General features: G+C 35.4%; 1 protein-coding gene across 2 annotated transcripts; it reads right to left on the bottom strand.

Annotated features, from left to right (window-relative positions):
• Nucleotides 1–1,824: 1,824 nt before the first annotated feature.
• Nucleotides 1,825–5,672, bottom strand: LOC129882488 (probable serine/threonine-protein kinase PBL1). 2 transcript variants are annotated; one of them, XM_055956786.1, is made up of 5 exons: nt 5,485–5,672; nt 4,340–5,011; nt 3,651–3,962; nt 3,416–3,535; nt 1,825–2,670 (listed from the first exon to the last, which is right to left on the bottom strand). In XM_055956786.1, the coding sequence occupies exons 2-5, from the start codon at nt 4,991–4,993 to the stop codon at nt 2,047–2,049; spliced, it is 1,710 nt and encodes a 569-aa protein (XP_055812761.1). In that variant the 5' UTR covers nt 4,994–5,011; nt 5,485–5,672; the 3' UTR covers nt 1,825–2,046. The 2 variants fall into 2 exon arrangements, with proteins under 2 accessions (XP_055812761.1, XP_055812762.1); XM_055956787.1 differs by having other exon boundaries at nt 3,705–3,962.
• Nucleotides 5,673–27,375: the final 21,703 nt, after the last annotated feature.

Raw genomic sequence — 27,375 nt, 5'->3', positions numbered from 1 at the left:
AAATCCATTTTAGGTCACATGTTAGAAGATGGGTTTCCACCAAAAGTTGCCACTTTTACAACTTTGATCAATTCTTTCTGCAAAGCTGGAAAATTGCAACGAGCTTATCATATTTTTGATGTTATGGGTCAAATTGGATGTGAACCCACAATTCATACTTACAATTGCTTGCTTAAAGGTCTCTGCTTTCTTGGTAGAGTAGAAGAAGCCTATCGCTTGCTTTTGAATATCAAGAAATCTAAGAAAAAACCTGATATTTATACTTATACTGCTGTTATGGATGGATTCTGTAAGGTGGGTAGGTCCAATGAGGCATTGGAATTGCTTGAAGAAGCTCTGGAAATGGGGTTGACCCCTAATGTAGTTACTTACAATACTCTGTTTAATGGGTATTTTAAAGAAGGCAGGCCTTTAGATGGGATTGGTTTGTTGAGGAAAATGAACGAGGAAAATTGTATGCCTGATCATATCACTTACAGCACATTGTTGCATGGGTTGTTGAAATGGGGAGAAATTGGAGCTGCTTTATCCATTTACAAGGAAATGTTGAAACTTGAATTTGGTGTGGATGGGAGGATGATGAATTCCTTGTTGAGAGGGTTATGCAGGCAATCTAGGAAACAGAAAGAGCTCTTACAAGATGCATATCAAGTGTTTGTAAAAATGCAGAGTCGAAGACTGGTTATAGACCCTGTTGGTTATGAGTTGGTTATTGAAGCTTTTTGTAGTGGTAACAAGTTGGATAAAGCTATGGAGAATTTATATGAGATTGTTAGAATTGGGTATTCTCCCAAGGCATTCACCTTTTCTAATTTCATTCGTGTACTTTGCCTGGAGGGAAAAGTTGACAAGGCATTATTTGTTTTTGTTCTTATGATGAAAGTTGGAAAATCTCCCAGTAAAGTTCCATTTAACTTGTTCATCAATGAGCTGAATCAAAAAGGAATGATATTGAATGCTCGTTACTTGTATGGTGTAGCATTGAAATGTGGGGTGGTGCCGAGAAATAAACCTGAGGTATATTTGCCTGGGGATGAGGTTTCCAATTTGGGAAATGTATAGATTTTGTTTTCAGTATGAGCTTTTTCATGAATGAAACATATCTATGGAGGATTCATGTAATCAACTCCAACTTATTTGAATTGAGGCTTAGTACATTTTGATGGCAAGCTTTGTTTTAAAGAGCTTTCTAGTGTATTTACTATAGCATAGGGAAATTGCTGCAATTACTGTCTCATCTGCTGAAATTGAAAATTGAAATGTATAGCTTTCTCACCTCGTTAATGGTCCTGTTTTTCCAAAGTTTTAGAAACTTAATGACACAGACGCTTCCACATTTACCATGGTACCAGCTTAGAAAACTAAGGGCACCCCAGCGTAGGGTTCGCCGGACCACAAGGCACTAGCATTTCTACAAGAAACTAGTTCCACAAATCGAATTCAGGACCTCATATTCACATAACAATAATTTTATCAGCTACACCAAGATTCCTCTTCAAAAGGTTTTCTGATTTTAGCTCTCTCTATCGAGTAGCAAGCTTGCACCAGCCTTACCACTGCCGAGCAAACAACATCTCTTTTCATACCCATCGCAAAAGTCTTGTGAAATACTCTTTTAAGATACCCTTCTTATTCAAATTACATTCTGTTACAGTCCTAAAACAACAAATACTCTTTTAAGACACCCTTCTTATGCAAATTACATTCTTTAACAGCACCAAAGCGGGATTTTTCATCATCTACTCTTTCTTTTTCTTTTTCCATTTCTTTTCCAGGCAGCGGCGGTTGGAAGCAAACAAGAAAAACAATTTTAAAAAAACAATATTAATATCTCCATCAGGATCTCGATTAAAGGAAAACACTATTCAAACCAAATGGATACCATATTTACAAAATGGCATTCCCCACATCTTCTCCCATGAGGAAAGGGAAGGTGGAAAACCATGTGCTTATCTTCTATATCTTTTCATGTAATCACTTGTCGCAAGGGAAGGGCCCAAAAAAAGAAAAAAACAATAGGGAGAAAAAAAATTGCTCTACAAATGATCAAAATCCTTCGACACTAGACCTCCGAACAGATGAAGATGATGGCCTCCGGCTTTCCAATCGATCAAAGTCCTCCATGGAGAGGATGGAGGAACATGAAGGTAGAGACAACAGTGGAGCAGCTGTCCTTGTGGGAGAAATAGATAGAGGGTGGGTTGGTGGAGAAGGGGAGAAGCTCAATCTTGATGGTGGGGTAATGATTCCATTTAGGCTCGGAGACTTTGACATATGTTTTACACCAACTCCCCTTGGCTCTTGAAGAGGAAACCTAGAAGGGTACTTCATCACTTGTACAGTCTTGAGTTGCTCCACTACAGTTCTCATGGTGGGCCTTTCAGATGGATCCTTTTGCAGACATCTTTGAGCAATATCAGCCACTGTTCTTGCTGCTTTGGCAGGGAACCGACCTTTTAACTGAGGGTCCATGATTAGCGATAATCTACAGTCATCAGCTAGGAAAGGCCTGCTCCACTTCACTAAATTCCTCTCTTCCTTTGGATGCCGACTGTCTAAATTCTTCCGGCCAGTCAGCAGCTCAAGAAGAACAATCCCAAAACTCCAAACATTGCTCTTTGGAGTTACCAATCCTCGCTCCAGAGTCTCCTCAGAGAGATTTGCCAGGGCCTGAAAAACTCAAGGTTATTAACAAGAAAGTTTTAGGATCTTTGAAGAGGTCACAGAGTGTGAACAACTTCAAGCAGAACTCATGCTAAAATGCCAATTAGACCCAGCAAGTGGCACAAATACCTTTTTTTTCTTTCAAAATTCACAAAGATGAAATATTTCTCGAACAAATAATAGGGTAGGAGTTTGGACAATATTTGGTTGAAGTTGAAAAAAAGTAGTAATTGAAGTTCACATTGAAAAAAAAAAGAGTACTTGGAAGTTGAAGTCATGTTTAATCATGAATTTCACTTGGAAAAAAAGTAAAAGTTTTGTGAGTGAGCTATTATTTCACTTGAAATACTCCTCAAACAAGTTTTTCAATATCAAATTCTCTATTTCAAGTTGAAGATAAAATAATGGACAAAATAGTAAATCCGCAAATATTGGTTTATTTCAGGTTCAAGTTGAACTAGTGAAACATTTTTTTTGGCCAGTTAGGATAAACAATGGCTATATGCACCTATTAAGAGCCACAACCAATATACATGAGCCTCAACTATAATGCAGAACCTGCATAGTTGCAAAGATCTTATTCATATAAACTTCTAATTAGTGGGCCTGGTATACAGGGGTATGCTGATATAACACTGGTCACTATGCTCAGGCAACTACTAGTCGACCCAGATTGTTAGTGGAACTTTTAAGACCAGGGTTTTTAACAGAGAGATGAATGTTCTGCAACTGCTAATATAGGAGAACTTACAACTGAACTGAATGATATGTCTGTCTCTTGTATATGAGTAATGCATCCATATCCTGAGAGCTTTGCACTACAATCCTTATCAATTTGTATATTTGCAGTGGAAAATTCATGGAACATTGCCTGTTATAGGAAATAAGAAACTTAGCAATATATAGGCCTACCCCAATATAAAAAAAATAGAGATTCTTCAATAAAGAGACACAGAGGTATCATGGAATAATACAAAGATGCATACAGAAAATGAAGGCAACCATGAGTAGACAACAGGTTTAGGAAGCAGCATTGACACCTGAAAAGGACCTTCCTCATGCAGGAATGTGAGACCTTGAGCAGCACATAAAGCAATTTTTGTTCGAGCAATCCAGTCTATTGGGGGACCATCTGACCTCCCAAACAAAAGACGGTCTAAACTTCCATGGAAAAGCCTTTCATAAACCAACATTCTGTGCTCGGAACCTTCCCGTGCATGAAAACCAATCAGTTTACAAAGTGATGGATGCTGCAAAGAAGCTAGTGTGTTCACCTCAGTCACAAATTCCTTCAACCCCTGAAAAGCCAAAAGATAGTGAGTCTTGCAAAACTCATAAAGAATTGTAAAAACAATTAACCTGCCAAATTGTAACCTAAATTTAAACCATGAAAATCAGACCATTTTTCCCCTGACATGATCTACAAACAAAAATTTTCAATACAGTGTGACGCAGGAGTTGCATCCCGGAGATTCTACCTCTGGATAGCAACCTTGCTTCTCTAAAATTACATATGTGGGATGATGAAGAAACAAAGCCACTAATCAAGCAAAAGTATGAGCCTTTCCAATCTTAGATATCACAAGGCAATCAGACGAAAGATGCGAACCCCCTCCTCACCCAAACAAAAAGAAAAAAGAGAGGGGCAGCAAAAAATAATAGACAGGTGTCATACCTGAGAAGAGGGATGAAGCCGGGTAACAGTGGCTTCAAGCTTCATTGTACCAGTGGCATCATCTCCAAAAGAAGCTCTGTAGATAACAGAAGACAGACCTTCTGACATACATCGCTCAGGAGAGAAACGGTGGCAGGCAGCAGCAAGTTCTTCAAATGAGAAGTTCCTGATTCCTCCAGTAGAAGGCAACGTTGGAGGCAGTGTAGGAGGCAGTGGCAGCGGTCCAGAGGCATTTAGAGGACCGCTGGCATTGCCAACTTTAAAGCTTACCATAGTCTTGAGAGTGGCAGCACTCAGTGGAGATGGAAGAGGAAGAGGGTGAGGACTTGGTGATTGGTATTCCTTGATTGAGCCAATACGACTCTTGAACTCATCCTGTTCCTCACATTCATTCGATGCTAAAGCATCTTGTTCTGCTGCGTCCAGGCTAGACGGGGCAGAGAGTGCCCGTGTCCTACTGCTTGTAACTCTGTTATTTGACTGTACAGGTTTTACTCTAGTTCTAAAACTTGGTGGTGCTGACTGCAATGACCGTGTCTGCACTTGGGGCTCGGGCAATGCAGTAGGAGAATGTTCCTGAGGATTCACACGTTTGATGTGAATGCTCTGTTCGGACTTCTTCTTTTTACTTTTTAAAACTGTGAAACAACCCATCTTTGTGTTTATACAGTCCTGCCAAATAAATCAGTAGCATATAGAAACTTATGATTCCATTGTGAAATACTACTGCACAACTCAAAATTTCTATTTAACCTTCATGTGTTACAAATGATCAAATCTAGAGGATTATATAGATAAAGTTCCTAGGTTTCAAACACATGAGAGGCACAAAATCAGCAAGAGAAAAAATGGATATATTAAATAAATAAAATTTATCTAAAATTTCAATAAAACAAAAGATGATATGTCAATAATTATGACGTACTGGCATTGAATATACGAGCTGTGAACTTTCAAGAAAAAAAAAAGAAAGGCCAAAATTGTTCTTCTGAATTTGACATTCAAATGGAATAGGATGATCCAGTAGAAAGTTTTTTTTTCTTTCCAAAAAGCAGAAATAATGACAAACCAATCTAAACAGCCAACACAAAGATATCTGGCAACAACAATAATATCAAACTGAATTATCAATTCACGGAACTAACCTTGAAAAATTGTATTGATTGATGTTTGAGCAGTTGTAAGGTTTAACGTTTCTATCTTATACTGAATAATCTATTGATTGGCTAAGAAACCCTAAAGACGGAGGAGTCAAATGAGAAACGGCAGATTGATTTTTGAGAGAGAAAAAGTTGATAGAAACGGAGAAGAAAGAAGCAGTAGTCAAACACTCAAACCTCCCATGAGTAAATTTCTCAATTAAGAAAGATGGCCCTTTATTGTTATCTCATCATAAAGACCCTTTTACCCCTTAAAACAATTTTATCACACTTTTCCTAAAATTAAATTATCAAAATTTCAACTTAAATGATGAATGCTCTTTTCCAATTTAAAACAAAATACAATATTAATTATGTTCCACGTTTCATTTTTCTTTGGGAAGAGGGTCATATTTGTCTTTATACTTTTTACAAATTTTTATATTTTTTCTTTGTTATTTTTTAAAAAACAAATTAGCTCATCTATTAAGTACACGTTGGCCATTCAATTTCATCTCATGATATGAAATTATGAGATGGAATCAGCATTTGAACATGTAATTTTATGTTGATTTTATCTCATGATTTCACTAGCATTTGGCTTCAAGTTTTCAAATATTCTTGACGAGTAATTTTTGAGTAAAGTTTCACCATCCGTTTGGCCACAAATATTTCTAAAAATATTTGACTGTTTCAAAAAATATTATTTTATGCCCATAAGTTCTAAAAATTATTTAAAATACCCATAAGTTTGTGTTATTATATTATAATGAACATGTTCCGTTAAAAAAACTTATAAAATAATTGATAACAATAAATAAAAGAAAAAGAATAATAAGAGCAAGAACAATACATTAATCGAATTAAAAATAAATTGTTCCTTTTTTCCAATCTTGTCACTCAAATTAATTTTTTTTATAAAATCTTTCCACATTCTACGAACAATCTCTTCCCGACAACAAATGGTGGTGTTTTTATAAAATATAAAAGTTTGGGTTAATTTTTAAATTCTGAAAACTTTCCAAGTTCCCAAGTTCTAATTTTTTCTAGAACTTGGAAAGTTGGGATATTTGCTAAATATATTTGCCAAGTAATGACAAATTATATGGTCAAACACTAGTTTTCAAGTTTTTTCCTAGTTTTTCTCAAAAACTATTTGGGGTCAAACGACATCATAATATGAAAATTTTCAACTATAAAAATTGACCCACAAGTTTATATTTTTTAAAAAATAACCTCATATTTTATTTATATATATCTACTAGCCATTTATTTTATATGTAAATAAAATTTATAATTCACATCATTAATTTTAAAACCGCTTATATCTCATATAATGATTATTCTCTCCAATATAAATTTTATTTTTACTTCAAATCAATTTTTAGTTTACCATTTATATTTATCAAATTCATTATTTTTTATCAAATTTATTACTACTTCATTCAAATCAATGTTTAATAATAATAATAAATTTCATCATTATATTGAGTGGAGAAGACTAATCACTATGCTCTGGGGTATTAATTGCAAAAATGATTTTCTTAGCAACTAACAACTTGAACACTAGAACTTATGATCAATTTTCTTATTGAATTAATTAAGGTTTGATCAATAAATGTTTTTTTTTAGAATAACTTTGTGATAATGTATAATGCAATTTTATAAACTTTTGTTTATTTGGTAAGATTGTATAAATAATTGGAACAATTTTGATAGTTTTACAACCTATGGAGTTTTTATGTTTATGAGAAAACATACAACACAAAAAATTTAAATCGCATGTCCAAACAAAACTTAAACTTCACTTCATAATTTTATATCATGATTTTATATCGCATGGCCAAACTGGCCTAAGTAAGTAAGTAATCTAATTGAAAAAAATATGTTTCGGAGGATCCATGAGCACATATCCAAACATATTTTTTTCCAATTATTTAAATAAATGAGATAATATATTTTTTTCAATTTTTTCTCAATAAATGGATTAATAGATTTAATTAAAAAAAAAATATCTCGTAACTCATATAAGAAAATTAAGGTGGAACATGAAGATTTAATGTCGTAGAGGTAAGTATGATCTCCTTTTTTTTAGAGTATAAGGGAAAATATGAACATAAAGTTGACAAATATATTGAGGACATGAAAATTTAACGTCGTGGGTAAATTTGACTTTTTTAAGAGTACAAGAACAAATATGATCCTAAAATAGGGTGAAAAGAATAAATATGTTGAAAAAATATAACAAATAACAAATATGACTTATTTGTTAGAGGACAAGGGAAAATATTTTCCATTTTCGATCCTATTTTAATTAAAGTTATTTTGAGCTGAGATTCTATTGAGAATAGTTTTTCTACACCCATAAAACTAAGGATAAAATTTACATGTGTCCTATTATTTTTTAACCTCACTTATAAGACTATATTAGGTATATATTATTATTGTTTCATTTTTGGTCCTTTTTTTGTTCATTGGAAATCGGTCAATGCTCTTTTCTTAGTTTAAATTTGCGATTTACAACAAAAATGTCTTTTAATAGTGTTGCCTCAATAATATGTCATTAGTTCAATTTAAATAACATAAGTAACTATGATCATGACTCTGATAATTTAAAATGATTTATTAGTCAATAAACTTGGATAATTTAGGTTACTTGTATCACTAAAATTGAGTGGAAGGATAAATAGATGTTTGATCATAGATTTTAATATTTTTATTTTATTTTAAATTTATGAAGTTGAAAATTAAAATATAATTATGTGAGATATTATTAATTGTAAAAAAATATTTAAAATAATATTCATATTTTTTAATGTATTTAAATATAATTTTAAAAGTGAAAAGTGAGTTAAAAAAAAGTTATAAGTTGGTTTCTAAATTTAAAATACAATCTCAAGTAGATTTTGAAATTTTTATGGATAAATACTAATTTCTAATAGAGTAAGTTATTTTTTTTTAAAATACCTCCTCTATTTATTAGACACGAAATTTAAGAAAGTAAAAATAATAATCTTATAACCTTAAATTACAAAAATTATCATATATAAAAAATATCCTTTAATTTTGTGACCTCAAATATATTTTATAAAAATTTAAAATCAAAAACTTACTAGAAAAAGAATATACTCTTTTAAGACAATTCTTTTTTAAAAAAACAAATAAATTAAAACGAATGAGTAAAAATAATTTTATCAAAGGGATTCTAAGATAACTAGATGATGAAAAGATTGTAGGGGCATGATTGTCATTTCAAGGTGCTATCGAAAGAAAAAGTACCTCGAAATTCAACCAAGAGGAGCCCTCGATTAAAGTGACAGCCCCAGTCAAAGTTTGGAAAATTATTAGTAATAGCAACAGCAACAGTGTAATAATAATTACTCCCTACATTTTCATTTTATTCGTCACATATTGTAACTTAAATTATTTGAATTCTAATTAATTATATTAATATAATTTTTTTTTATAATTTATAATATCTTTTATATAATTTTTAAATATTTAAATTTAAAATAATTTAATTTAATTTTAAAAATTAATCAAATTAACTTTTATAAAATAAAATATAACAAGTAAAAAAGAAACAGATGACCATTTTTCTTTTTAGGGAAAAAATAGGTTTTCTTCTTATATTTTCTTGGCAGTCAAAGAGATCTTAATGATGAGTCTTTGACTCTTATACATTTGTCGTCGGTTAGCTTATGACGGAGAAGCTAACGGAGAGATTAATGACTTACGTTGCCATTCAAAGCACTTCTTGGGCTCTATTGATATCTACGTTTTTATTCTTTTAATTTTGCGGTGCAATTATACGCTTTCTCCATTCTCTCAAAATGTGCTCGCTCTTATTATTTGTTATGATTTAGATTATCAGGTTGTACGAAAATTTACCCAATTCTAATTCAATAGACAAACGCTTTATCATACATTCCCTCTTTTATCAAAAATTTCAAGGAAATCTGTGATAATATAAATAAATAAACAATAAAATCCAACTCATCTTTATTACAAAAATGTTTGACACTTCCCAATTACCTAATCTAGACATGCATAAGAGTTTCTACACATAGGATTTATCAAGAATATAAAAGATGCAACTTTTACCCGAAGAAAAACTATGCAGAAATTAATAATGAATATCCGACATCTCAATGCTTGAAACAACTTGAAACACACATACAATCCAAAAGAGTGTATTAGTACACCACAAATACTAATAGACATCTTAGACCAATCTAAATTAGTTTCCACACACGTCGTACAAATCAACAAAACAAGAGATATCATTATACTATAATTTACATCATCCCATCATCATATTATCCTCTTGTCTCAACCCTTCACAGATGATTTGCAAAAATCTTAACTTAATTTCTAGCTATATCATTAGCATTCTTCTTACAAGTAACGACATCAAAGATTAGCAACACTATAACACTTAACAAATTCTCCTTTACTCCATAAACACCATTATTCAGTTATCAGCAGTTTAAAAAGCAAATTGCACTATACCACATGACACCTACTATCCTTTACTAGATGTCACCCACATCCCCAGTCAACCCAGTACAACCATACCCCAATTTATCCATAAATCCCAGACATCGAAATGACAAGGCTATGCAAATAGGTCACAACAATGAACATGAGTCACAACACTTAACCAATGCCTCAACCATACGAGTGGTCAAGCTCAATCAATAACTAACCCCATTCTCTGTCTCACAATAACTGCAACAAGAAATCACCAACATATATATATATCGATCATTACGAAATCTGCAAACAAGTAAGCAGTCACACAACTCAGGGAAATCATATCCCCACATATCTTACGGCATAGCCTTTGTATCTCATCAGTCTCATTTCTCACTCACACAATCTCTCATTTGTACCCACATGCTGCTAAAGGGTTTTAAATCTTTCTCATATGATCATGACCTATAGGAGATTCTAGGTGTCCATGTATCGTACTAGCATGGTGTCTAATCCATTATTCGTACTGATATGGTACCTATTTCATCACTCGTAAGGGCATGGTATCCTATCCACGCAATTATTGCTTGTCCGTAAGCTTACATAGGACGCAAGCCGCTCATTAGAATAGTATATGTATTCTCATTATCTCAGTATGCTCTCTGCTTAGTTATCTCTCAGGACAACACAACAATCACAATATAAATCACATCATAACATAATTCATAAAAGAAAGCTTTCAACAATCCACAACTTATTCATAGAAGCATTATCATCCCAATAATTATCAATCACAGGCTATGCCCAAATACGAATCAACATGATTTTTAGACTCACATCACCTACAAGAGACTAATCAAAGTCTACTCCAAGTAACTCTCTCCGTCCATTTTTACTTGTTTATGTTTGACTTGGCACACTTCTTAAGAAACAATAAATAAATTGATGATTTTATTATATCACTTCTATTAATTATAAGTCATCTAACTATTGAAAAATAAATAGTATTTAATAGCAAGGGTAAAATAAACACAAAATGATAAATTATTTATTTATATTATAAACTGGACAAATATTATTGAACATCTCAAAATAATATAATGAACAGGTAAAAATAAACGAAGCTAGTAGCAATTATCATAATTACTACACGGACCCTATCACATTCGAGTCAGGTTAATTAATTTAAGGTAAATACTCAATCATGTCTAACGTCACTAGTTTATGCAATTATTACCTTCTCACCTATCATAAGGCCATTTATTAACATCACATTTTAAAACATAGTCGCCACAAAAACATTATTATTAGTGGCAACAATAAGGGTCGCCCGTAATACCATAACCTTTTGTGGCAATCTTTCCAAGTCGCTCCAAAAGTTTTCGTTTTTGTGGCAATCGTATGTGTTGCCACGAAAAGTCGCCGCAAAATATCATGTTTCTTGTAGTGGTTCCTCTTTTCCCACCTAACACATTTAGATTATTAACCATGTATCTATCTTTGAATTCTTCCCAACTTAATCATATACTACTAAAACAACACCCTCTGCTACGATCGAATACCAAGTACAATATCACTTCCTTATGTGCATGCCACAATATACACACAATTTGACTCTACTAAGTTTGCTAGTTTCCCCTTCACCCTTACACAAAAACAAAAATTGAATTATTTAAGAATTATCAACACGAGATCGTAAACATTTCATTCATATTACCCTTCTGAGTTATTCGTATTTAAAAAATCACATGCATAACACATACGCCCACACCACCCATTTTACATCATTCTAAACATCGACCACTCGAACACCATAGGCCTAAACATGCTATCTCCATCAATTTTATAATGTACATACGTATCGCTAGTCAAGTCTATATGAAGAAGTAAGCCATAGACTACCTCGACATCAAGTTGTTGTCCTAGCACAAGTGCAACCCTGCTTTTGTCTGCCATCTAGATTTCTGATTGGGTTTAACTGAAGTGTGAATGAGAAATAAGAATTGAAAAATATGGGGAACAAGTGAAAACTATTTTTCATGGTAAGACTCCTCTCTAATTTTCTTAAGCTCCTCTTTCTCAAAATCTGACCTAATGCCAATTTTAGGAGGTAAGCCTCCTTAGATAAGAAGTAAAAAATTCCAAAGATAACTTACTTAAGATTCTATCTCGCGCCTTTGTTGTAGCAGTGGCACCTTTGTTGTAGGAAATCCACTATGGCGGTAGGCCATCCACTATGGCAAACTCAGCTGATCGATCGATCCCACTCCGATTATGGATTTAAATATGGTTGGGATGGGACATGCATTTAGAAAAAATTAAAATTCTTATAGTTGCATAGCGAAATATTTATAATGACATGCATGATGGGTCGTTACATTACCTCATCCATAAGATCTCTACCTTTTTTCTTCCAATGCTACACATAAGTAAAATGATTTATTTTAGGCAAAATGATAATGCAAATCTTAAAAAATAAATCAATTTTAACTTCAAGTGCTACCATTCCAACTTAGTGTACCGTATTGGGGGCGGCACTTGTTTGAAGCCATATAGTGACTTATGATGCTTACATACGTGATAAGTGAAGGATGGAAGGGCAAATCAGGTAGGTGGTCCATGTAAACTTCTTCCTAAAGATCATCATGAAGGAAGAAATTTTGGACGTCTAGCTAATGCAGGAGCCAGCCATAAGGATAGCAATAGAGGTAAATTTTTCATGACAGTAGTATCACTCAATTTGATGGAAGCATCTAGCAACTAGGCGATCTTTGTAGCATTCAACGACCCCGACTGATTATTATTTTTTATGTGAAAAAATTCCAATTGCAACCGAGGATATTCATGGAGGATTGAGAGGAGACCAACAAACAAGTTTTGTTCTTGTCACGATCCAAACACCGAGGTCATGATGACACACATCTCAAAACCCAACCTGATATGTAAGCCTAAAAGTAAAACTCATACGAGACTCTCAAAGAGAAAGTCATGCCACAATTTAAATGAAAAGAAAGACAATGAAGAAATTATTCCAAAATCTAGTGTCATAAGTATAAAGAGCATCTAATACAAGGTTCGAGTCTGAATATACAACATAAGTGTCACGACCCAAGCCTAGGGCCTAGACGTAATATGGTGAATGAGAAACCTGAAAGTACCTCAAACTAGCCTCTTAGCATTCTTTTAGCCTTTCATAGGTAATGACGATAAATAAACAAGCAGAAATCATAATAGTAAATCTTCAACTTACATATGTCCAACAATACTTCTAATTGTTAGATTTAACGGGGCTAAGACAAGTCCCTAGCTCACCCTCAATTATAATAGAAGAAATGCCATAGTAAAATATCTCAACATATTATAAGTTAGAAATATAAAGGAGTATTATTCCCGGAACATGGAAACTCACCAAAAGTAGTCTTCAAACGAAGTCTCAACTAGCCACGTGGAGGAGAATGAGGAGGAGCACCGATCCCTACATGGTGATATCATGTAGGCAAAAGAGTATGCGTTAGTACCTTGAAAGTACTAAGTATGTAAGGATGCATGAACATTGAGGAAACATTATAACATTTATGTAATATGAAACATAATGTAATACATGCATAATAAATCATATAGATATCTTTTAAAATAATCATTTTATAGGAAAATAACCATAACCGACATTTAAGACCATGCGAGCTATTACATGTAATCCAACATAACCCCCTACGTTGGCTGGGGAGACTACTTGCCAGGTAGAACTCCATCAACTTCATTCATTTCTTTAACTTTAACTTTAAGGGCTATTTATGGATCCATTAACCTAAGCCTACAAGGGCTCCTATGTTGGCACATAGTTAATAAGACAACGGGTTGCTACTAGGATTCCCTTACCAAATTCCACCTCAATAACCCATTCGGTGCTAAGTCAATCCCACGGAATAGTTTAATACTTCAAAATATTCATAGCATATAACTTGAGAATTCAAACATCATATTCGATAGAATAGCTCATTAAAACATTTGGTAATTCAAATATGCAAGAATTGTCCTTATTTCTTAAAGAATCCATCATTCATATCATTTCATCATTCTTTTATTTCATAAGACTTTCTTTTGATCATAGATATTGCTTTCATAAACATTCATTTGGAGTCAAATCTTTCAAGTCAAACTTTACTTAAAACATAGTAAAACTAAGTGGGTTCAAATCACCTCAACTTGCAAACATGTATGTAAAAATATACATAAATACTTTGAGTTCCATTAATTAAAAATCATGCTTTAAACAACCCAGCATGAATTTCAAGAACCTTTAAAGAGATAAATAGAGAAATTACTTGCAAACCATCAATTCATACAATTGAAATTATGTTGCATCAAAATACACCAATAATCATTAGTTTAACCATGATTAATGCTATTAAGTAGAAATAAGAATTACCAATACGAAAATATTACTAAAAATTAAGAGACTTAATTGAAAGAGTTTTTGGACTAAATGGGTGGAAGAACCCATTGATAAACACCCACATAACTTAGAGTAAATCTTAAAGAAAATAAATATAATTTATCATATAATCAAAATAATTTAGGCATGAGAATGGAAGGAATACTCTCATTGAAGCCTTACATACCTGAAATCCGAAGCTTTAGTCGGAATCGAAGGACTTAATGAATACTCTTAAGGAACTAGCTTTACTCCTCGCTGGAACGTTTTGTGTACTACCCAGAGTATATGAATTAATGGAATAGTATTTCTTCACTACTAAGAACTAAAACTATATTTGAGAATGAGTAAAAAAGTGTATAGAGAGAAGAGTTGCTTGAGAAAGCTTGATGAATAAAATGAGAAAATAAGGTGGGTATTTATAGGTGTAGAAGAGGGACCTAAAAAAATTAAAATAATTATAAAGGATGATATTGAAAATTCAATTGAGGATTTTGATATCATGGATGATGTCAAAGGGTTCTAGATCTTTCCATGTAGGTGAGATGAGTTCTCTTTAACAGAATACTCTTTTTCGAAGCTGCATTTGAACAAGATAAATTTCTTATTAGGATTTGGTGTCTCATAAGAATTGTAGATATGGAAGTCTAGTTTCATGTCGTTCAAGAATCAACCAATTTAGAGCATCCTACAGTGAGATATGGTTTTTCTTCTATAAATACTCTATTCCGTCACAACATCCTATCTTACAACAATTAATTTATTTGACCTACTTAAACTCTAAAACTTAAAATATGATCTCATAAAAGTTGTAGGTAATGATATTGTGGTTACTCAAAAATTTGAATCACCTAATGTGGACCAACCTATGAAAAGGTATGCCCAAAATACAGAGGCTGTATCATGTTTAGGCGAGAATTGAAATATTATATACAACATTTTTAGGGGATGTTACATTATCTCCCCCTTGGGAATATTCGTCCTCGAATGAGGAAAGACTTAGCTTAAGTAGAGTAGAGTATAAACCAACAATCCATCATTAATGGAATAATATAATTTAAAACATCGTTTGAAACATATTTCATAACTTTGCAAGCATATGACAAGAAAAGTTGAGATGCAAGGATTTCAAGTAATTGAGCAAGGACAACTTAATACCTTAGGTTTGGTAGAGGAAAAAAGATGAGGGTATCGCTTAATCATATCCGCTTCCACTTCTCATGTTGCACTTTCTATTTGTTGATTCCTCCAAAGGACTTTAACCGATGCAACTTCTTTGTTCCTCAATCTCTTAACTTGCCGGTCCAAAATTTTGACAGGAACTTCTTTATAGGTCAAGTTTTCTTCAATATTCACTACTCTCATAGGTATAATAGAACTAGGATCACCCACACTTTTTTTCAACATAGACACATGAAACACCGGATGAACCATGACCATTTCCAATGGTAATTCCAACTCATATGCAACCTTGCCAACACGTCTCATAATTCTATAAGGCCCTACATACCTAGGGCTAAATTTTCTTTTCTTACCAAATCAAACCACACCTTTTATGGGTGAAACCTTCAGATACACCCAATCGTCCACATTAAACTCAAGATCCCTTCTTCTAGTGTCGGAATAGGACTTTTGACGACTTTGAGCTATCTTCAACTTTTCTCTAATGATCTTCATCTTCTCTAAAGTATCAAGTACCAAATCGGGGCCCAACAAGGTCATCTCGCCTACTTCGAACTAACCAACCGGTGATCTACATCGTCTTCCATACAAAGCCACAAACGGCGCCATCTCAATACTTGAGTGATAACTATTATTATAGGCAAACTCGATGAGCAGTAGATGGTCATCCCAATTTCCTTTAAACTCCAACACACAAGCCCTTAACATATCCTCTAGTATTTAAATCATCCTTTCGGCTTGCTTATTCGTTTGAGGATGGAATGTTGTGCTCAATTTTACCTTAGTACCGAGGCCTTTCTGAAACCATCTCCAGAAGTGAGAAGTGAATTGGGTACCACAATTCGAAATAATAGATAACGGCACACCATACAACCTCACCAACTCCCGAATATACAACTTGGCATAGTCTTTGGCACTATAGGAAGTTTTAACCAGTAGAAAGTGAGCTGACTTAGTCAATCTATCAATAATTACCCAAATTGAGTCATGACACTTTCGGGTATGAGGCAAACCCACTATAAAATCCATATTCACATCTTCCCATTTCCAAGTAGGGATTTCAATGTCTTGGGCTAGGCCACCCGACCTTTGATGTTCGGCCTTCACTTGTTGGCAATTCATATATTCAGACACAAATCTTGCTATGTCCTTCTTCATGTCACCCCACCAATACAACTCCTTTAAGTCTCGATACATTTTCATTAAACCGGGATGAATGGAGTATGTAGAATTATGAGCCTCCATCATTATCAAACTCCTTAGGGCGTCAACATCTGGAACACATATCCGACCTTGATAGTATAGCACCCCATCTCTTTCTTGGGAAAAGACCTCAATCCTATTTTCCTTTACCAACTTCTTTAACTCGATAAACATTGGGTCAAGATCTTGCTTTGATTTAACATCCACCACCAAAGAGGATTCAAACCTATTTTGAACAATCATACCACCATCATTAGTACCACACAACTTCACCCCTAATCTAGTCAATCGGTGAACATCTTTCACCAACTTACTCTTCCTTTCATCCACATAGGCCACACTCCCTATAGACATCTACTAAGTGCATCAAAAACTATATTGGCTTTATCCGGATGATAGTGTACACTCATGTCATTGTCTTTAAGGAGTTCTAGCCACCTCCTTTGCCTTAGATTAAGGTCCTTTTGGGTGAACACATATTAAAGACTTTTATGATCAGTATACACATCCACATGCACCCCATAGAGGTAATGCCTCTAACTCTTTAGAGCAAAAACAACGACCGCCAATTCAAGGTCATGGGAAGGGTAGTTACGCTCATGCATCTTTAATTGCCTAGAAGCATAGGCTATGACCTTGCTATTTTGTATTAAGACACAACCTAAACCAATCTTTGAAGCATAACAATAAACTATAAACCCTTCTAATCCTTCTGGGAGAGTCAAAATAGGAGCGGAGGTAAGTCGATCTTTTAAGGTCTGGAAACTCTTCCCACACTCATTTGTCCATATGAATTTGGCTTTCTTTTGAGTCAATTTTATCATAGGAGATGAGATGGAAGAAAAACCTTTGAAGAACCTTCTATAGTACCCAGCTAGACCCAAGAAGCTCCTAATATCTGAAGGAGAAAATGGTCTAGGCTAATTTTTGACTACCTCTATTTCTTAGGATCAACCTTGATCCCATCACCGAACACTACGTGACCAAGAAATGCCACCTCCTTTAATCAAAATTCACACTTACTAAATTTTGCAAATAATTTCCTATCCCTCAACGTTTAAAGCATAACTCTGAAGTGATTTTTATGTTCTTCCTCACCTCAAGAGTAAATTAAAATATTATCAATGAAGACCACCACAAAGATATCAAGGTAAGGTTTGAACACCCTATTCATCAAGTTCATGAAAACCGCTGGTGCATTCGTCAACCCAAAACTCATCACCACAAACTCAAAGTGACCATACCTTATTTGGAAGGCTATTTTGGAAATGTCACACTCCCTCACCCGTAGTTGTTGATAGCCGGGCCGAAGGTCGATCTTGGAGAAGTGACTTGCCCCTTGCAATTGATCAAACAAGTCATCTATTCTAGGGAGTGGGTACTTATTCTTAATGGTTATCTTATTTAATTGCCGGTAGTCTATGGACATTCGAAGCGACCCATTCTTATTTCTCACAAATAACACGGGAGCACCCCATGGCAAAATACTTGGTCTTATGAACCCTTCTCTAACAAGTCCTTTAATTGTTCCTTCAAATCTTTCAATTCTGTTGGGGCCATACAGTAAGGAGGAATAGAGATATGTTGGGTATCAGGGAGGAGATTGATACCAAAATCAACTTCCCTTTTAGGAGGGACACCGGAAAGGTCATCGGGGAATTCATTGAATATAGGAACCAACTCAAGAAGAGAACTTTTGGAGTTGACATCCCTAACCTTCACAATGTGGTAAATACAACCCTTAGAAATCATTTTGAGGGCCTTAAGATAAGAAATAAAATTCCCCTTTACCACCGAATCACAACACTCCCATTCAATAACAGGCTCATTTGGAAATTGGAACTTGACTCGATGAGTCCTACAATCTATGGAAGCATAAAATACATGTAACCAATCCATCCCAAGAATGAAATCGAAATCTATCATGTTATGTTCAACGAGATCACAAGGAATAACTTTATGCAATATAGACACAAGACAACCCCTATAGACATTTCTAGCAATAACCGACTCACCAATGGGGGTAGACACCAAATAGGGCTTTAATAACATTTCAGGTAAAATATCAAATCTATTAGCAAGGAATGGAGTAACAAACAATAAATTTACACTCGGATCTAATAGTGCATACACAAAAAAGGAAAAGACCTTTAAAATACCGGTAATGACATTGGGTGCATCCTCAACCTCTCATCTTCCATGCAAGGCGTAAAAGCGGTTGGTGCATTTGACACCTCCTTAGACTTGTTGACCATGAGAAATTTGGTCTTGAGGCCTACCACCACCATCTCTACAATCCTTAGCATGGTGGCCCAGCTTGCCACACTTAAAACATGTATTGGAGCCGGCTAAACATTCCCCTTTGTGAGTCCATCCACACTTCTTGCAAGTGGGGAAAGTTTGAGTAGAAACATTCTCTCTTGGAACCATTGGTTTACCACCATTGTCCTTGTTGAACCTTGGAGGAGGAGTATTGGTGGAACCTTTTCCCACAAATCGTTGCCCACCTTGGCCTTTGCCATTGTTTCCATAATCGGACCTTTGAGGGTTAAACCCTCCACCATCCACTCTAGCCTTTTTCAACCCCCTTTATCTCTCTCTAAGCTTCTCTTCTTCAATTTGTTCTACGTAATTCATTAACCGAGAGATGTCCATCTCCTTGACCCACATGGCCATTTTGCACTCCTTGGAAACTAAGCTTGAGACACCGGAAATAAACTTGCTCATCTTAGCTCTTGGGTCGGAGACCATGAAGGGAGCATACTTTGACAACTTAGTAAATTTGAGAGCATACTCCCTCACGCTCATACTCCCTTGATGGAGGTTGATGAACTCTTGGATTTTGTCCTCCCTTAGCTCCAATAGGAAGAAATGGTGTAGGAGGGCACCTTTGAACTCTTTCTATCCTATCAGCCCTATTTCTTCATCCCTCTTAATAACCCATTATTCGTACTACACTCAGCCACATCTTTGATTTAATAAGCCACTAGCTCGGCCTTCTTATTTGGTGGCATACCTATGATAGCCACAATCCGATACACCTCATTAATGAACTCCATAGGGTCCTCATCTAATTTAGAACCATCGAACTTGGGCGGATTCATCCTTTGGAAATCCCAAATCCTAGAGGCTGGAATTTGCATTTGGGGAGAAGGAACACCTAGATTCTCTTGGTTGGCTACAACTTGAGCTAACAAAGTAATAACACTATGAAACTCGGCATGGGTTACCCCATCCTTATGATGTGGGGCATTGGGAACCAGAGAAGTTTGGTCCTCATCGTCAACTCTTGCTCTTCGAGGTGCTCTTCCAAGAGTCATTATCTAGATAACACAAAGTGGGTTGTTAGTTAAAGGAAAGGTTAGGACACTCTAAGGCATGACATGAATTTGAAAGAAGTGAAAATTTTCCTAAACGCCTCATAGTCTCCTATTCATAATTGTGGCGCGCTTCATAACCATGAACAAGAACCTATTTGACGCGGTATGTTGGACTCCAAGGACCATTCAAAACCTCGAGCTATGATACCAAGTTTGTCATGACCCAAGCCTAGGGTCTAGACGTGACATGGCAAATGAGGAACCCGAAAGTACCTCAAACTAGCCTCTTAGCATAATTTTAGCCTTTCATAGGTAATAACGCTAAATAAATAAGAGGAAATCATAATAGTAAATCTTTAACTTACATATGTCCAACAATATCTCTACCTGTTAGATTTAACGGGCTAAGACAAGTCCCTAGCTCACCCTCAATCATAATAAAAGAAATGCCATAGTAAATAATCTCAACATATCATAAGTTAGAAATATAAAGGAGTATTGTTCCCAGAACATGGGAACTCACCAAAAGTAGTCTTCAAACGAAGTCTCAACTAGCCACATGGAGGAGAATGAGGAGGAGCACCAATCCCTACATGGTGATATCATGTAGGCAAAAAAGTATGCGTTAGTACTTTGAATGTACTAAGTATGTAAGGATGCATGAACATTGAGGAAATATTATAACATTTATGTAATATGGAACATAATGTAATACATGTATAATAAATCATATAGATATACTTTAAAACATTCATTTAGTGAAAAAATAATCATAACTGACATTTAAGACCATGCGAGCTATTACATGGAATCCAACATAACCCCCTACGTTGGTCGAGAAGACTACTTGCCAGGTAGAACTCCGTCAACTTCATTTATTTCTTTAACATTAACTTTAAGGGCTATTTATGGATCCATTAGCCTAAGCCTACAAGGGCTCCTATGTTGACACATAGTAATGAGACAACAGGTTGCTACTAGGATTTCCTTACCGAATCCCACCTCAATGACCCATTCGATGCTAAGTCAATCCCAAGGAATAGTTTAATACTTTAAAATATTCATAGCATATAACTTGAGAATTCAAATATCATATTCGATAGAATAGCTCATTAAAACATTTGGTAATTCAAATATGCAAGAATTGTCCTTATTTCTTAAAGAATCCATCATTCATATCATTTCATCATTCTTTTATTTCATAAGACTCCCTTTTGATCATAGATATTGCTTTCATAAACATTCATTTGGAGTCAAATCTTTCAAGTCAAACTTTATTTAAAACATAGTAAAACTAAGTGGGTTCAAATCACCTCAACTTGCAAACATGTATGTAAATAAATATACATAAATACTTTGAGATTCATTAATTAAAAATCATGCTTTAAACAACCCAACATGAATTTCAAGAACCTTTAAAGAGATAAATATAGAAATTACTGGCAAACCATCAATTCATACATATGAAATTATGTTGCATCAAAATACACCAATAATCATTAGTTTAATCATGATTAATGCTATTAAGTAGAAATAAGAATTACCAATACGAAAATATTACTAAAAATTAAAAGACTTAATTGAAAGAGTTTTTGGACTAAATGGGTGGAATAACCCATTGATAAACACCCACATAACTTAGAGTAAATCTTAAAGAAAATAAATATAATTTATCATATAATCAAAATAATTTCGTCATGAGAATGGAAGGAATACTCTCATTGAAGCCTTACATACCTGGAATCCGAAGCTTTAGTCGGAATCGAAGGACTTAATGAATACTCTTAAGGAACTAGCTTTACTCCTCGCTGGAACGTTTTGTGTACTACCCAGAGTATATGAATTAATGGAATAGTATTTCTTCACTACTAAGAACTAAAACTATATTTGAGAATGAGTAAAAAAGTGTATAGAGAGAAGAGTTGCTTGAGAAAGCTTGATGAATAAAATGAGAAAATAAGGTGGGTATTTATAGGTGTAGAAGAGGGACCTAAAAAAATTAAAATAATTATAAAGGATGATATTGAAAATTCAATTGAGGATTTTGATATCATGGATGATGTCAAAGGGTTCTAGATCTTTCCATGTAGGTGAGATGAGTTCTCTTTAACAGAATACTCTTTTTCGAAGCTGCATTTGAACAAGATAAATTTCTTATTAGGATTTGGTGTCTCATAAGAATTGTAGATATGGAAGTCTAGTTTCATGTCGTTCAAGAATCAACCAATTTAGAGCATCCTACAGTGAGATATGGTTTTTCTTCTATAAATACTCTATTCCGTCACAACATCCTATCTTACAACAATTAATTTATTTGACCTACTTAAACTCTAAAACTTAAAATATGATCTCATAAAAGTTGTAGGTAATGATATTGTGGTTACTCAAAAATTTGAATCACCTAATGTGGACCAACCTATGAAAAGGTATGCCCAAAATACAGAGGCTGTATCATGTTTAGGCGAGAATTGAAATATTATATACAACATTTTTAGGGGATGTTACATTATCTCCCCCTTGGGAATATTCGTCCTCGAATGAGGAAAGACTTAGCTTAAGTAGAGTAGAGTATAAACCAACAATCCATCATTAATGGAATAATATAATTTAAAACATCGTTTGAAACATATTTCATAACTTTGCAAGCATATGACAAGAAAAGTTGAGATGCAAGGATTTCAAGTAATTGAGCAAGGACAACTTAATACCTTAGGTTTGGTAGAGGAAAAAAGATGAGGGTATCGCTTAATCATATCCGCTTCCACTTCTCATGTTGCACTTTCTATTTGTTGATTCCTCCAAAGGACTTTAACCGATGCAACTTCTTTGTTCCTCAATCTCTTAACTTGCCGGTCCAAAATTTTGACAGGAACTTCTTTATAGGTCAAGTTTTCTTCAATATTCACTACTCTCATAGGTATAATAGAACTAGGATCACCCACACTTTTTTTCAACATAGACACATGAAACACCGGATGAACCATGACCATTTCCAATGGTAATTCCAACTCATATGCAACCTTGCCAACACGTCTCATAATTCTATAAGGCCCTACATACCTAGGGCTAAATTTTCTTTTCTTACCAAATCAAACCACACCTTTTATGGGTGAAACCTTCAGATACACCCAATCGTCCACATTAAACTCAAGATCCCTTCTTCTAGTGTCGGAATAGGACTTTTGACGACTTTGAGCTATCTTCAACTTTTCTCTAATGATCTTCATCTTCTCTAAAGTATCAAGTACCAAATCGGGGCCCAACAAGGTCATCTCGCCTACTTCGAACTAACCAACCGGTGATCTACATCGTCTTCCATACAAAGCCACAAACGGCGCCATCTCAATACTTGAGTGATAACTATTATTATAGGCAAACTCGATGAGCAGTAGATGGTCATCCCAATTTCCTTTAAACTCCAACACACAAGCCCTTAACATATCCTCTAGTATTTAAATCATCCTTTCGGCTTGCTTATTCGTTTGAGGATGGAATGTTGTGCTCAATTTTACCTTAGTACCGAGGCCTTTCTGAAACCATCTCCAGAAGTGAGAAGTGAATTGGGTACCACAATTCGAAATAATAGATAACGGCACACCATACAACCTCACCAACTCCCGAATATACAACTTGGCATAGTCTTTGGCACTATAGGAAGTTTTAACCAGTAGAAAGTGAGCTGACTTAGTCAATCTATCAATAATTACCCAAATTGAGTCATGACACTTTCGGGTATGAGGCAAACCCACTATAAAATCCATATTCACATCTTCCCATTTCCAAGTAGGGATTTCAATGTCTTGGGCTAGGCCACCCGACCTTTGATGTTCGGCCTTCACTTGTTGGCAATTCATACATTCAGACACAAATCTTGCTATGTCCTTCTTCATGTCACCCCACCAATACAACTCCTTTAAGTCTCGATACATTTTCATTAAACCGGGATGAATGGAGTATGTAGAATTATGAGCCTCCATCATTATCAAACTTCTTAGGGCGTCAACATCTGGAACACATATCCGACCTTGATAGTATAGCACCCCATCTCTTTCTTGGGAAAAGACCTCAATCCTATTTTCCTTTACCAACTTCTTTAACTCGATAAACATTGGGTCAAGATCTTGCTTTGATTTAACATCCACCACTAAAGAGGATTCAAACCTATTTTGAACAATCATACCACCATCATTAGTACCACACAACTTCACCCCTAATCTAGTCAATCGGTGAACATCTTTCACCAGCTTACTCTTCCTTTCATCCACATAGGCCACACTCCCTATAGACACTCTACTAAGTGCATCAAAAACTATATTGGCTTTATCCGGATGATAGTGTACACTCATGTCATTGTCTTTAAGGAGTTCTAGCCACCTCCTTTGCCTTAGATTAAGGTCCTTTTGGGTGAACACATATTAAAGACTTTTATGATCAGTATACACATCCACATGCACCCCATAGAGGTAATGCCTCTAACTCTTTAGAGCAAAAACAACGACCGCCAATTCAAGGTCATGGGAAGGGTAGTTACGCTCATGCATCTTTAATTGCCTAGAAGCATAGGCTATGACCTTGCTATTTTGTATTAAGACACAACCTAAACCAATCTTTGAAGCATAACAATAAACTATAAACCCTTCTAATCCTTCTGGGAGAGTCAAAATAGGAGCGGAGATAAGTCAATCTTTTAAGGTCTGGAAACTCTTCCCACACTCATTTGTCCATATGAATTTGGCTTTCTTTTGAGTCAATTTTATCATAGGAGATGAGATGGAAGAAAAACCTTTGAAGAACCTTCTATAGTACCCAGCTAGACCCAAGAAGCTCCTAATATCTGAAGGAGAAAATGGTCTAGGCTAATTTTTGACTACCTCTATTTCTTAGGATCAACCTTGATCCCATCACCGAACACTACGTGACCAAGAAATGCCACCTCCTTTAATCAAAATTCACACTTACTAAATTTTGCAAATAATTTCCTATCCCTCAACGTTTAAAGCATAACTTTGAAGTGATTTTTATGTTCTTCCTCACCTCAAGAGTAAATTAAAATATTATCAATGAAGACCACCACAAAGATATCAAGGTAAGGTTTGAACACCCTATTCATCAAGTTCATGAAAACCGCTGGTGCATTCGTCAACCCAAAACTCATCACCACAAACTCAAAGTGACCATACCTTATTTGGAAGGCTATTTTGGAAATGTCACACTCCCTCACCCGTAGTTGTTGATAGCCGGGCCGAAGGTCGATCTTGGAGAAGTGACTTGCCCCTTGCAATTGATCAAACAAGTCATCTATTCTAGGGAGTGGGTACTTATTCTTAATGGTTATCTTATTTAATTGCCGGTAGTCTATGGACATTCGAAGCGACCCATTCTTATTTCTCACAAATAACACGGGAGCACCCCATGGCAAAATACTTGGTCTTATGAACCCTTCTCTAACAAGTCCTTTAATTGTTCCTTCAAATCTTTCAATTCTGTTGGGGCCATACAGTAAGGAGGAATAGAGATATGTTGGGTATCAGGGAGGAGATTGATACCAAAATCAACTTCCCTTTTAGGAGGGACACCGGAAAGGTCATCGGGGAATTCATTGAATATAGGAACCAACTCAAGAAGAGAACTTTTGGAGTTGACATCCCTAACCTTCACAATGTGGTAAATACAACCCTTAGAAATCATTTTGAGGGCCTTAAGATAAGAAATAAAATTCCCCTTTACCACCGAATCACAACACTCCCATTCAATAACAGGCTCATTTGGAAATTGGAACTTGACTCGATGAGTCCTACAATCTATGGAAGCATAAAATACATGTAACCAATCCATCCCAAGAATGAAATCGAAATCTATCATGTTATGTTCAACGAGATCACAAGGAATAACTTTATGCAATATAGACACAAGACAACCCCTATAGACCTTTCTAGCAATAACCGACTCACCAATGGGGGTAGACACCAAATAGGGCTTTAATAACATTTCAGGTAAAATATCAAATCTATTAGCAAGGAATGGAGTAACAAACAATAAATTTACACCCGGATCTAATAGTGCATACACAAAAAAGGAAAAGACCTTTAAAATACCGGTGATGACATTGGGTGCATCCTCAACCTCTTATCTTCCATGCAAGGCGTAAAAGCGGTTGGTGCATTTGACACCTCCTTAGACTTGTTGACCATGAGAAATTTGGTCTTGAGGCCTACCACCACCATCTCTACAATCCTTAGCATGGTGGCCCAGCTTGCCACACTTAAAACATGTATTGGAGCCGGCTAAACATTCCCCTTTGTGAGTCCATCCACACTTCTTGCAAGTGGGGAAAGTTTGAGTAGAAACATTCTCTCTTGGAACCATTGGTTTACCACCATTGTCCTTGTTGAACCTTGGAGGAGGAGTATTGGTGGAACCTTTTCCCACAAATCGTTGCCCACCTTGGCCTTTGCCATTGTTTCCATAATCGGACCTTTGAGGGTTAAACCCTCCACCATCCACTCTAGCCTTTTTCAACCCCCTTTATCTCTCTCTAAGCTTCTCTTCTTCAATTTGTTCTACGTAATTCATTAACCGAGAGATGTCCATCTCCTTGACCCACATGGCCATTTTGCACTCCTTGGAAACTAAGCTTGAGACACCGGAAATAAACTTGCTCATCTTAGCTCTTGGGTCGGAGACCATGAAGGGAGCATACTTTGACAACTTAGTAAATTTGAGAGCATACTCCCTCACGCTCATACTCCCTTGATGGAGGTTGATGAACTCTTGGATTTTGTCCTCCCTTAGCTCCAATAGGAAGAAGTGGTCTAGGAGGGCACCTTTGAACTCTTTCTATCCTATCAGCCCTATTTCTTCATCCCTCTTAATAACCCATTATTCGTACTACACTCAGCCACATCTTTGATTTAATAAGCCACTAGCTCGGCCTTCTTATTTGGTGGCATACCTATGATAGCCACAATCCGATACACCTCATTAATGAACTCCATAGGGTCCTCATCTAATTTAGAACCATCGAACTTGGGCGGATTCATCCTTTGGAAATCCCAAATCCTAGAGGCTGGAATTTGCATTTGGGGAGAAGGAACACCTAGATTCTCTTGGTTGGCTACAACTTGAGCTAACAAAGTAATAACACTATGAAACTCGGCATGGGTTACCCCATCCTTATGATGTGGGGCATTGGGAACCAGAGAAGTTTGGTCCTCATCGTCAACTCTTGCTCTTCGAGGTGCTCTTCCAAGAGTCATTATCTAGATAACACAAAGTGGGTTG

This window comes from Solanum dulcamara, chromosome 3 (genome assembly GCF_947179165.1).
Source record: "Solanum dulcamara chromosome 3, daSolDulc1.2, whole genome shotgun sequence".
Taxonomy (NCBI): Eukaryota; Viridiplantae; Streptophyta; class Magnoliopsida; order Solanales; family Solanaceae; genus Solanum; species Solanum dulcamara.
This window is presented reverse-complemented; position numbering and strand designations above follow the sequence as displayed.

Bases quoted from the DNA above. Each gene is read 5' to 3' on its own strand.
- LOC129882488 (XM_055956786.1), bottom strand. From the start codon at position 4,993: ATGGGTTGTTTCACAGTTTTAAAAAGTAAAAAGAAGAAGTCCGAACAG. The intron at 3,963-4,339 runs GTATGACACCTG...TTGGCTTTTCAG, and splicing joins GGCTTCATCCCTCTTCTCAG to GGGTTGAAGGAATTTGTGAC. The intron at 2,671-3,415 runs GTAAGTTCTCCT...TGAGTTTTTCAG, and splicing joins ACATATCATTCAGTTCAGTT to GCCCTGGCAAATCTCTCTGA.